General features: G+C 42.8%; 1 protein-coding gene across 1 annotated transcript in view; it reads right to left on the reverse strand.

Moving 5' to 3' along the window:
- Nucleotides 1-12,988, reverse strand: part of ube2o (ubiquitin-conjugating enzyme E2O) — a 32,839-nt gene that overhangs the window by 13,111 nt on the left and 6,740 nt on the right. The window contains exons 2-12 of the mRNA XM_030352343.1: nt 10,949-11,008; nt 9,988-10,098; nt 4,027-4,124; nt 3,852-3,915; nt 2,752-2,895; nt 2,425-2,534; nt 1,775-1,925; nt 1,331-1,391; nt 985-1,141; nt 676-831; nt 168-322 (exon numbers count right to left, since the gene is read on the reverse strand). Of these exons, the coding sequence (XP_030208203.1) occupies nt 168-322; nt 676-831; nt 985-1,141; nt 1,331-1,391; nt 1,775-1,925; nt 2,425-2,534; nt 2,752-2,895; nt 3,852-3,915; nt 4,027-4,124; nt 9,988-10,098; nt 10,949-11,008 (1,267 nt within the window). The remainder of the gene's footprint in view (nt 1-167; nt 323-675; nt 832-984; nt 1,142-1,330; nt 1,392-1,774; nt 1,926-2,424; nt 2,535-2,751; nt 2,896-3,851; nt 3,916-4,026; nt 4,125-9,987; nt 10,099-10,948; nt 11,009-12,988) is intronic.

Genomic DNA, 12,988 nt, shown 5'->3' on the forward strand with positions numbered 1-12,988 from the left:
TTACGTATAGCAGCTACAGTCCCTAACAAAGCCCAACCACCTGAGAGAGGCAGGGAGGCAGCCATAACCCATATTAGGCCTCATACTACATAACTACATTTAACAATATTCCTTCAGAGAACAAATTCGAAAAAAAGTTAAAACCAAATGGGTTTGAATCCACTTACGTCTCGTGTCGACTACAAAGTCCCCGGTGCAGAACTCATGACTGTCGAGGTGCTGAATGGGAATGATGTCGTTGGCTAGGATCCCCAGCTCCACACTTCCATCCTTCCACATCACGTCCGCCCTGGTCTTGGTGGAGATCAACTCCACTGCAACCCTACACACCCACAATTTTGACCAATATTGCGATTTAGTATGCGACTATTTTTTCTTTCTTTTTTTGTTCTGCATTATTCACTAAACAAGCAATGAATCATTCTGTAGTATGAACATAAAATTGGAAGCAGTCAACATAGAAACTGCCCTTTCCTTTAGGCCAGGCCTATGTGTTGAGATGAATTGATATTATAAAATCTTTCACTATTGAATTGTAAAAGAAAAATAAATACAAATCTTATCGATATGCTTTATTTTTTTTAATCGCAGCCTTTGCGATTAACATATCGCTTTCTAGTACATTGCGATGTCTGTTTGAATACGATTCATCGTTCAGCCCTACTGTGGACCCACCTGTCACCGGGCTTGAATTCCCGGGAGAACTTGGTCTTCTTCTTCTTGTGTTTCCTCTTGAGGTTGCGGATAGAGAGTGGGATGCTCTTCTTACGGCTGGCCGCCAGACCACCGCTCTGGGAGGATGCCGTGGAGCTGGCGGAGGAGGTCAGTGAGCTGAGGAGAAACACTCCATTACAAACCTCAATAACCGGATGGACCGGACCATCATAACCGGACGGACCGGCCCAGCATAACCTGCTGAACCAGACCAGCATAACCTGCTGGACCGGACCATCATAACCTGCTGGACCGGACCAATGTACCAACCTGCTGTCGTCCGTGTCTTCGGCCGCCTCATCGTCTGCATCCTGCTCAGCAGGTTCTTCCCAGCTGCCTGTGAGCGTCTGAGTGTCTGGCTGGGCGTCTGCTGGTCCATTGTTGTTGGGCTTCACCGGGTCTGGCTCGTCTGATTTCTGCACGGTATCTGTAGGAAGCACTAGGTTCAATTAAAAGGTTTAAAAGCTTTCAAATCCCAGTTGTAGGGTAAGTAGCTTCTCAGCGGTAAAATATAAAATTTGGAGGAGAATGTAAACACATTTCAGATTTTGTACTGTTTATCACTACGACAAGTCTTTTCCGTGTTTTGTGTAAGTGCACAGTTGTTCTTCGTCACCTTGTGCGTCGGCTTTTTCCGTCGTCTTCTTTCCTGCATCCTTTTTGTACATTCGTTTTAGCTGCACACAAAGAAACACACATTTAGGACAATATGAGTTTACACAAGTGGAAAAGCCTTGAGTTGTAACATGCAGTAGGAGGTCATTTATAAAAGGTCACATGACATGCCTACAGGTGTGTGATTAGCCGTTACAAACCGTTTTGGAAATCTGCCCCTTATGACATCAGAGGTGGGCGTGTCCACCTAGATGTGTGACGGATAGATGAGCAACGTTTGCTACAGTCCACTGGGTAGGCCGGTAGCCAGATCTATCCAGCCCACATCTAGGAGGACATGACCTCCTGTGATGTCATAAGGGGCCGATTTCCAAAACGGCTTGTAACGGATAATCACACCACACCTGGTGGCACGTCATGGGACCTTTAAACAACAGACACGAACCCTTCTGACGACGGGGTCCTCCAGGGCCAGAGTGGCCCCCTCGGGCCCTTGGCAGGTGATGCGCGTGCCATCGCCTTCAGCCGGGAACACATAGAGCGCACGCTGTCCCAGTTGTCTCTGGGTGTGGTCAAAGTAGCCCAGACGCCGCACCCTAGGTTACAAGTTCACTGTGCTTTTATCGATTCACACTATCAAGTACAATTTCACTGTGCTTTTATTGATTCACACCATCAAGTACAGTCAAAGTCAATAGGACGGTTCAGTAGAAAACAAGGACAACCAATGCAGCATAGGACATTGCCGCTGACGGTTTCAGGAATGGCTATTCTTTTCCTCGTCATCTTTGATGTCCCATTAAGTATTGCATTTATTGAACTCAAATAGATTAAGTGATTGTTGCTCCCTCAGTGGAGGGATAGTGTTGTTGGTTGCTCCCTCAGTGGAGGGATAGTGTTATTGGTTCTTTTCTGTGTTAACATAAGACTCATTTATGCAATAAATGGTATATTGGTTGAAACCCTGCTACTCTCGTCTGTCCTTTAAACACCCGGTTTTATATTAATTGTTGCCCCCCCCCCCCTTCCCACTGGACACCAACGGGGTGGGTCGTAACAGATGAAGGGGGGGGGGGGGGGGGGGGGGGGGTTTACCTGTTGAGGTTTTCCTGCGTAATGGTGGAGGCGGGCGGGAAGACGCTGTCCGAGCCCTTGGGGGAGTAGCTCTTGGTGATCCAGGTCACCTTCAGCTCCACCACCTTCACCTGAACACCAAACCCACACTTGGATCAATGGGATGCAGGTCAAGACAGGAGCGAGGGCGACAGACTACACACCAACGGGCTCGGGGGTCATAGGGGAATAAAATCCAATTGGATGAAACGTCAACAGCCAACCACTTCATAGTCTTGAAGTCATGAAGCTACTGGACCCTTTAAAAAAAAAAAACACAAAGTCAGTCGAATCAGGCCATCGTCTCACCTCCTCGACTACCACCCTGAACTTGCACTTCTTGCAGATCACAGGCTTGATCCCGGACAACCACTGGACGTTGGAGAATACCTTAGCTGGGCCAATCAGAACTTGGCCGGGGTAGAAGCCATAGGCCTCGTCGTAAAAAACTCCCTAACAACGAAAGCAATGAGAGAAAATGAACAAGAGAAAACACCATCAATATGGACATCATTCAGATCTGCCAATGGACGTGCGTCTATAGAGAATAGGAGAGGAGTGAGGAGAGAACTAGGAGAGGGAGCAAGGGGCCAATAGAGAAATAGAAGGAGGGGAATAGGAGGTAGGGAGTAAAGATTACACTTTTTCTCAGACAAAGTACAGGTACTTTCATTTGGGTAGTTGCTGATACAGAGTACCGATACGAGTCCTTAATAATGCTGTTACAGTTTAAAGAGCCAGCACTGTTTCAGTGGGAAAACTAACAATGAGATTAAAAAAACGTGGGCCGTGTTATTGCCATGGTTATGGCCCACGGCAACTTTGTGATATAATTTTTAGTACCGTTGTTGTGTTATGAGCGTTATGATGAGTAATACGATGTTGTAAATGAAATGCGCAAAAAAAGCTCTAGCGATAAGTGTCAAAGAAGCACAACCCTCAGACACAGGTACAAAATAAATCCATGCTCAAAAAAAACATCAGCCACACACCTTGACGTTATACGATAAGTTTGCGAAAAGCCCAACTTTCTCTCAGACGGCGCAGTCAATCACTGCCTAGACAGATCCACACAAAACCATGTGGCTGGTGCACCTTTTCCCCCAAATTATTGTTTCTACATTTATTTCAGTAGCAGTGATAGCATGCCATGGATTACCTTGTTGACGATCATGAAGGACTAATTACCATGTTTAAAAAATTTTAATAAAATAAATAAACGCAGGTTCACCGTTGACTGTTCAACGTAACGTCACCTTGCCTAGGGTAGAACAGGAGTACGTTGTAGGGTAGAGTAGGAGTACTTGAGCACAGTATCGGGCAATAAACAGTACTGGTATCGTATCAGTGAATCTCTAGAACCAGGCGAAGTAGAAGAGCCTCTTCTGTATAGGGCTTGAGATACGTACAGAGTCACTGACATGCGGACAGACATCGTAAAGCTTGGCACCGTCGTCCACACTCATGGAGCACCTACAGGAAGACAGAGCAGGAGACAAAGAAGCTGGGTTGATTTATACCAACAATTTGGGTATTATTGGACACATTTGACATACATGCATCTTTGATGCAAGCATACTCTACCTGGCTCCATTGGACAGTTTGAGGATGATGAGGTTGGTCAGGTCGTAAACCTTCCCCAGCCAAAAGTCATAGGCGATGTAGTCCCCATACATAAAGGACTGGAAGGAGGAGCAGGATTAGTCCACGTATGAAACTCCACATTATGTGCAAGATTGACCATCATTTACATTCAGGGCATTCAGAAGACTAACCCTTTTATCCAAAACGACTTACATTCGTTATAAGAAAGTGAAATAATATATGCAAGCCATTGCAAGGCATCAGATTGTATCCAGTTGATAGCCATGGATTAATTGGACCCTTTATACAGGAGACAGTGATTTAGGATAAACAGAGGTGTTGCTCATAAATCTAATAATGGGTCTGCTCCTTGCATGCACCAGGATACGGGTAGAGGTCTAAATCAGTGCAGATAAGTCGACTACCCGTTAGGGCTAAACAATTAATCTAAGTGTATCCCTCAAACGCAATGTAATGGAACGAGATTGTTACGATATGAGGAATAGGGATAGCGTTAGTGTGCTTATGCTTAGGGTCGGTGTTGTCATCACACAGAGGGGGCGGTGTTGAGGTGCTCATTAGCGTTGCCTTGAGTGTCAGGTTGTTAGACTGAGGTGAGAGTCTCTGGAGCTGGCTCTCTGCAGACGGGACTCGGATATAGGACCTAACCCGAAGGACACACGTTTGGCTGTCAAGACACTTCATTGAGAGAGAGAGAACCTTTTGGATTTATATACACACGGTGGAATGAAATGACTGAACTTAAGGCGCGGGCTGGTTAACGGGACTGACAGTTCACCCCATCGGGACGAGGGGCTGGGGCGCTTTTGCGTGCGGTGGTTTTGGACATGGGGTGCTTGCTCTCACTTAACCCCCTAAATAGGAAAGATTGCACACACCAAGGGAACGCTTAGGTTACGAGTTCAACGCACCACGCAGGGACAGACTAATGCTATCCATTTGGATGTACAAAGTGTTAAAGTCGCAAATCTCCCAGCTTTCTTGCGGCATTTCAGGAGGCACGCCCCCTTTCGGTCGTAGCATCTCGTCGCTTTCAAAGTAGAGCGAGCAGATCTGTACAACTAGCAAAGAAGATGGATGCGCCCAAAGTCAATGGGGGTTGAGCTGTATTTTCTTTGCATTTGTACCACGTTGGTGGTTGTAATGTGGTTTTAATCCTCTTAGACACCTGATTTCATTGCTGCTTTAATCCGGTCACCAATTTATGCATTGCACGGCCTTGCTTTGCGTGCAATTCAATGTAAAGTTGTGTTTTCAAGTTGGTTTGCTAAAGAGGCTATATTGCTAATGATGACTAGCCCGCTACTATCCCTCGTGGCTCGACAGAAACACAACAGCACTTGTTGAAATTAAAATTTGCGAAAAATGGAAAAATATTATTGCAATCTAAAAGGCTTGCAATGTTAATGTTTCTGTAAAGGCTGGCAACCATTATACACTGGATTATTTCTTTTTTCCAAAATAGTTTTCGGCTCAAACTCGTCTGACACAAATGGCAAACTGGAAGGCTGGAGCAAGGGAAATACGTCACGTTCTCGCTGAAGCTGGTCGTTCGTACCAGCCTACCCTCCAAATGGATAGCAGCATAAGGTTACGGGCTGACTACCCGGGGAAATAACGAGCGCGGTAGGTCAGCGTGTAACAGAGATTCTGAAATCGCACAGGCTGCGATGAAAGAAAAAAAAAAAAGACACGGTTTGCCATAATGGTTCACAATGGTGAACCAGACATAAAAAATAAACTGACAAAAACCCTACCAGGTAGGCCAAATACCCAGCAGGGATCACTAATCAAAATGATCCAGAGCATAATTCCGTATGAATGAGATTCAAAACTGCAAATTTACTCTGACGAACGCGGAGTTCATAGGGAACAATATGATCAACATGGTGACCAAGGCCATGTTTACAGCTAGACGCAGGATAAACAGCACGGCATCCCGCACATGTATGGCCAGGCTGCCCTACTGGAGGTATTCAAAACATGAAAGCGGAGAGCTGCAGCAGAGCAAAAATCTTTTTACTACTTCTGTTCTGCTGACAGGTGGTCAAATCGCACATGTTTACATACGACATGTTTATTACAAAAACTGAGTTATCTACATTATTTTTAGAGTGGTAGAGCAACATATTTGTTTTCATATTTTTGCACTTTAGTTTGTGATTTGTTACCAGGGCAGTAGTATTCGAGTCCGGCCTCCGATTCATCTCAACATATAAGGCCTGGCCTACAGGAAGGAGCAGTTTATTTGTTGACTGCTTACAATATTGCGTTAGTCATACTATAGAAGGATTTATTGCTTGTGTTATAGTTAGTAGCTGAAGTAATAGTTAGTAGCTGAAGTAGTAGTTGTATTGGTAGTAGTAATAGTATTGGTAGGAGTAGTAATGGTAGTAGTATTCTTAATAATGGTAGTAGTATTCGTAGTAATGGTAGGAGTAGTAGTAATGGTCGGAGTAGTAGGCAGCAGAAATGTTGATTAGCTTTAATCCAGTGATTTCAAAATGTAAAATCGAATTGAAATAAAGCTGTGCGTGTGTGTGTCTTAAGAGAATGGCGGAGACATTGCGTGTGTGTGCGTCTCTTTAAAGAAAACATCATACCACCAGGTGTGAGTGTGATTATGTAATGCGCAGCATTGTAACATCAAAGGGGGGCATGTCCACCTAGATGTGTGACGCATAGATGAGCAACGCATAGATAGATCAGTCTAGGCTGGTAGACTGATCTATCCAGCACACATCTAGGTGGACACGCCCACCTGTGATGTCACTATGCTGCACATTTTGAAAACAGCTTGTAATGGCTAATCACACTCACACCTGGTGGTATGATATGTCCCCTTTAAGAGAACGGCGGCGGCATTGCCTGTGTGTCTCTTTAAGAGAATGGCGGAGCTAATGTGTGCGTGTGTCAACGGAAAACAATAAGAGCAACTGAAAACTATGCCGGTTTGAAACTAAAACTGATTCTGAAAAAAGTATAAATGCTATCAAAATTCTGTTGGATAAGATTGAAGATACAAATGTGCTGATTTGTTTAATGGTTTGAACGATGGTAAACGGTGGAAATTTGACCGAGTTACGACGTCTTAAGTAATTTAAGTGTCAGAATGGGCAGATGGCTTCAACGGGACCAACTGTAGAATATGACGGTTTGAAACTAAAACTGATTCTGAAGAAAGTTTAAAAAATATTTAAATTCCGTTTAGATATTATTGAAGATACAAGTGTGTAGATTTGGTAAATGGTTTGAACTAGGGGTGCCGCAGTGTGGACATTTTCACACCGAGTAATACGATTGTGTCAACACCGGTATAAACGGTATTACTTTGAAACTATAGGTTAACCGCCATCTTGTCCGTCAACTCTCCTCTCACACTCTGACAGCGGCTGGCAGCGCGCCAATTCTCGGCGTCTTATAACGTTCTATATACAATAGTATAATTGCATACAGGGCCCGACCGATATTGATTAAAAAAAAAGCATATAAAACATAGTTTTTGATACCTTAAATATACTTTAAACACTTGACGAATATGTGAATTGAATGCAGAACCTTTGAGTGTTTTAGAATACATTTACAGTCAAAAATGAGTGTAATGTAAAATGTAAAATAAATAACTAACTCCCAATGTGCTGCGCTCGTGAGCAGTGACTAACACGAGCGTGCTGAGCAGTATGGTCTCACCGTTAGAGTCTACAGTATAACAAATTAACATGGCCTGGGACCTAAAGAAAAACAGGCACAACATGCTCAAACAACGCGTCTTGTGTACATTGGTGAGGTGAGCGCGCAGCTGCCTGAGCGAGCGTGCTTTCATGTTGTACGGTAAAATTCAATCTCCTCTTTTTTACTCCAGCTAAAGTTGTTAGTTAGCAAGGCGAGTAGGAGCGCAATCTGCAGGATACTAAGCGCAATAACATTTAAAAAAAAAAAAAAAAAAACGGTTGTAATCTGCGTCTTTTTGGCCGATGCCGATTATTTTCAAAAAGGCTATAATCGGCCGATTAAATCGGCAGGCCGATAAATCGGTCGGGCCCTAATTGTATATATCATAATATCACGGCCAAAAGCTCTGTGCGCCTCCGGATGGCCGTAGCGTGTGGAGCTCACGTAGGGATTGGGCCTAAAAAAAGAAATGTTGTTTGGTTCCGGTTTCTGACCGACCGTCAATTTATGTGCGACCCAAATTATATTATGAGCTTTATAAAATAAAAATAAAATATATATATATATATTTTTTTTATGCAAACCATAATTACGTTTTGGTACAGCACCTATTCATTCTGTACAAGGATGAGCGAATTTTCTCGTTATCAAATGAAAACAACCTACCTATCATTCGCTGTCGCTGGAAAAAATTAAATAAAAAAATAAATTAAATTCCCTACCTACCCATGACCTCAACTGACAACCAACAGGAAGCAAACTTTTTTTTTTTTTTAGGCCTTGGGCTTCGCGGGGGATGTTTACCGGCATTGCTATGGTTACCGGTAGGGCTGCAACAACGAATCGATAAAATCGATTACTAAATGCGTTGGCAATGAATTTGGTCGTCGATTCGTTGTGTCGCGCGATTAATAAGTTACTCATAGGCGCAGCACTGTTTACAGCCAGCCGCCGACAGGTTGGTTCATGCCCGCCCACAGCAAGCTTTAGTGTGAGCGAACACAGCTTGTATTTTGGTCATATCTTAAAACTGGACTGTAGGCCTACATAAAAGTGTTGTACCTTCACTGTCTTTGGGTTAAAAAAAACTCCTTCAACTGAGTATCCGTCTAGTCCAACTGAAAACTCTCAGCTGCTGCTGCTGCAGACGTTGTGCAGACGGGCTCGGAGTCGTCACCGCGTGCATGAACAGTCATTCAAAGCAGCGGTAGTAATCACACAACCGGACGGTGTACAAAGTCCCGTCAGTTAAAAATAGTAATGCAGTTTTTAATCCATGTTAAAATCGGCAGGATAGAGAGCTAGTTAGCTTAAAAAAAAAAAAAAAGGTATCAATAGGTTTGACCTGTTAACCATGGACATCCCTTATATACATATAAAAGTATATCATACATTCACATACAGTATCATACAGTATGTTTTTTTTTGTGTTATCCCAGTTATGTTCTTTTAATTCTTTAATATTACTTTTAATAGTTCCGGGACGTTGGAGCAATAACCTGGTGTTTTAACACTTCAGTCTGCACTGTGAATTTGAAGTAATGTTCAGTTTTTGAATAAAGATGCGGCAATTCCAAATGTTTCTTTTTTTTTTTATCAGATTCATCGATTAATTGAAAAAATAAGACAGATTAATCGATTATTAAAATAATCGTTAGTTTCAGCCCTAGTTACCGGTCTTGTAAGGAAGCGCGTCAATTCTCGGCGCGCCAATTCTCCCGCACAGAGCAGAACTGTGGCCTATTCTACACATTTTAATTTTCTTAATTATATTATTCATTTTTACTGAATTTGTTTTTTATTACTGAAAAAAAATAAAATAATACCTCGGTGTTGCCGTTGTGCAACACCGAGGTTGGCATCACCGGTTATACCGTATACCGCGGCAACCCTAGTTTGAACGCAGATAAACGGTAGAAAATTGATTGAGTTACGTCTTAAGAAGTTGAAGTACCAGAGGTGGAAAAAGCTGAATAGTTTAAAAAGTTGAAAAACACTGATAGATAGCCATCATGTCGTTAAAGAGCTGAACGTTTTGATAGTTGAATGGCTTCTGTAGCTGAAAGTATGGCGGAAGAGTTGGAGACCAAAAAACGTAAGGAAGAAGAATAAAAATAAGAATAATAAAGTTTTCAATATCTAGAGTGTGAATGCTACAGCATTCACAGTAATAAGTGTTATGAGTGACGCACGTGTTTGTCCTACGATGATGCTTCTGTTAAAAGGGTTCACCAGGAATAAAACCAAGCCAGGACTAGCCCTTCTTACCCAGATGTGCTGGAGGTCCTTACTGTTCACCGGATACAAAACGCAGTTAGTCCCGACCAGTTTCACCGCACACCATATGTCTATGTCGGTCACTACACCGGACTGGTTGTCCTGGGAAAAGAAAATTACATCACATCCTCTATTCCATAATGATTTGGAATATAGTCATTCAACAGCATGCGGTCGGAAGAGTGTCCAGAGTTATGGTTTGACACAGACACACCCAACATTAATCACCTTCTAGGCGATCAATATATTACGATTGAACAATAAACCACATTAAAATTCAGATTGTTAGCAGGATTGTTACCATTTTAATTATCGGTGAAACATCGTTCAATTACCATGCTCTGAAAAAGTCATGGTCAATGTTATGTCAAACATCCACCAAGTCAGCAACAGTCAGATGCAACGTAGGTTTTTTTGGAGTCAAGAGAAGCATAGCGAAAGGCATAGAGAGCGTTCTGGAAAAAGTTCAGCCTTCTGGATGGAGCAAGTCTGAAGGGTGGTCGTATTTTGGCTTTTAATACAGCGCTGAGGGAAACTTGATCAAAGATGGTCACCCTTCTGTAGCACATGCAGAAAGAAATTTGCTTGATCCGACACCCTGCATCTCTGTTCTCCATATGCTTGCTCACCAAAACACTGTTCTCCACAATAGTTAGCGTCATGAGATAATAGTCATTTAATGTTTAACATTTTAAATTCATAAAATGTTTATACACGGACAACTTTAAAAGTATTGCATGCAGTTGATGCGAGTCCCCGATGCCCTCCTCACACTGCCCCCCCTGCCATTTGAATCTGGTATTGGTGATCTAGAATAACCATCATGAGCACAAATGAAAATGGATCAAATGAAAAAATTGTTTATCAATTTGTAAAATTCAGATGTACATGTTTTTAAAATACAACACCTTCCAGGCGTCAGTCATTCAGTGCGTGTTCTTTTTCCACTTACATTAGAATTCATCCGCCGAACAAAGTCTCGAATAACGATGGAGCGGTCTTCAAGTATCAGCTGCAAGGCAAAGAGAAGGGATACCGGTCAACAAAATCATTTTTTAAAACAAAGTCCAGTCATCTTGTCTGCACCCCCTGCAGAAGAGTATGCCCTCTTGTTTTCCATCACAGGGGGAGTCTATTCATTGCAGACTAGAAGATGCGTATTGACCGCTGGCGCATTAGAACTCAGCATCCTTGATGCAAGTGGCCCTGAGCTTGCCAAGAGGGCTTAGCACGGTCCTCATTAAACAGTGGAGAGACCAGAGAACCCTTCAGAGCTGAACCGCCAACCTAAACCTGTGGTACACTTTCCACTGGGATTTTAATCTTGAAATAGACTAAACCGTAAATAAAGTCATACAGCTTGGTGTTATTTCAAATTAAGTGTTGCTTTCTGCATTCCATCATACGTTTTCCATTTATGTTGTGCTTAATTCTGTTTGCTAAATAACACTGCATAAGCAGCTTTGCTGACTTTTACCTGCCACCGTTTCCCACCGACCACGCTCTTCTTGCAGTAATAATTGTGCGTAAGGTGCGTTTGCCTCCTCTACCCAGCTGCATGTGTATTGAACTATTTTTAACGTTTCCAAAGAGACTCGATGACAATTTAGTGGTACAACTAAAATCAATGGGAAGTTATAGACACACCGAGTGTGTGGAGCTTGACCTAGTCCATCCACACCTCTCTGGACCTAGTCCGGCTGATTGGGTTTACGCCATCCAATAAACCCAGTTGGATTACGATATTGGCACAGTTAAGTTATAATCGGTATAAAAACTACACCGGTATGAATTTGCCCCACAATATAAATTCAGCAAAGCCGCAAACGGTATAGAGTAAATTGATTGGGGCACATAGAATGTCTAACAGTTCCCCCAAAATAGAGTAACAGTTGTGCTGCGCCACCCTGTAACATTTGAAGATGGGGCTGTTACGACGCATGCGGCAGCCACAGATGTCTGTGTTCAGGAGTGCCCAGAGATGGACTATGGAAACCATTAAGGGGAAGCGGGTAGAGGCCTGTATGCCAGGTGGAAGCACTTACTGGCACCAATTCGGGATAATGAGAAGGAGCAATTTTATGTTTTTGGTTTGATGCCATCAGAGTATTTTCCTGTTGTCGTTTCATTACATCTTTTATTTTAGTTAATCAGTGACACCGTACCAGCATGACCAAGTGCAACATGTTTTCCGTCTGAGAAAATCCTTAGTCGCTTTCCACATAATAACAACCAGAAAGTCAGTAGAATATTCAACAAATGTACGCAAACAGTGCGGGTGCTTCCAATAGTGTCAAAGTCACGCCCTTTCCGGTAGACCCCATAGGACCTATGAGATCGTAAAATATGAATGGGTTTCAAGGGAGAGAAAGTAATTATCTTTATTTTATTTTTTTACTTTAAATGCTCAGAATTACACATGTTTGTGGATTTAAATGATCATTTAAATTCACACTGCTCTCGACGCGAATGATATACCACCCGCACTTGGAACTCCGGTACAGACATGGCGATCTCTCTGCTCCACTTCACCGCATTTTTCCAATGGGAGGATAAAAGCATTAAAAGAGGTGAAAACTATTATAAGTCTGGGCATGTGGAGGAGAGTTTCAGTTATGCCGATGGGGAGATTGTCGGTCTTGTCCACGCCAGTCGCAGGGAGCGCGACGTCAGATACAAGACATGCAGTCTCTCATTTTGTTTTCTCTACAGCCTTTAACGGAACAATCCAACATGAAAAATAATCATTTAAACCCACAAACAACATAGGTGTAAACAAAGCTGTAACCCTAGCCAGTAGAATTCTGGGAGAACAGTGGAGAGGAATCGATACACGCCCATGTCCACTTGTCATCTATTAGAGATCACACAGACACAAACAGATCAAATAATGTGAATATCTTCCAATGTCCATTGTTTAGACCAAGACTAATCTAAAAGAATTATCCTATTTTGTTTTATAAGAGATAATCCAACTATCACACGGTGCGCT

This window comes from Gadus morhua, chromosome 3 (genome assembly GCF_902167405.1).
Source record: "Gadus morhua chromosome 3, gadMor3.0, whole genome shotgun sequence".
In the NCBI taxonomy this organism is placed as follows: domain Eukaryota; kingdom Metazoa; phylum Chordata; class Actinopteri; order Gadiformes; family Gadidae; genus Gadus; species Gadus morhua.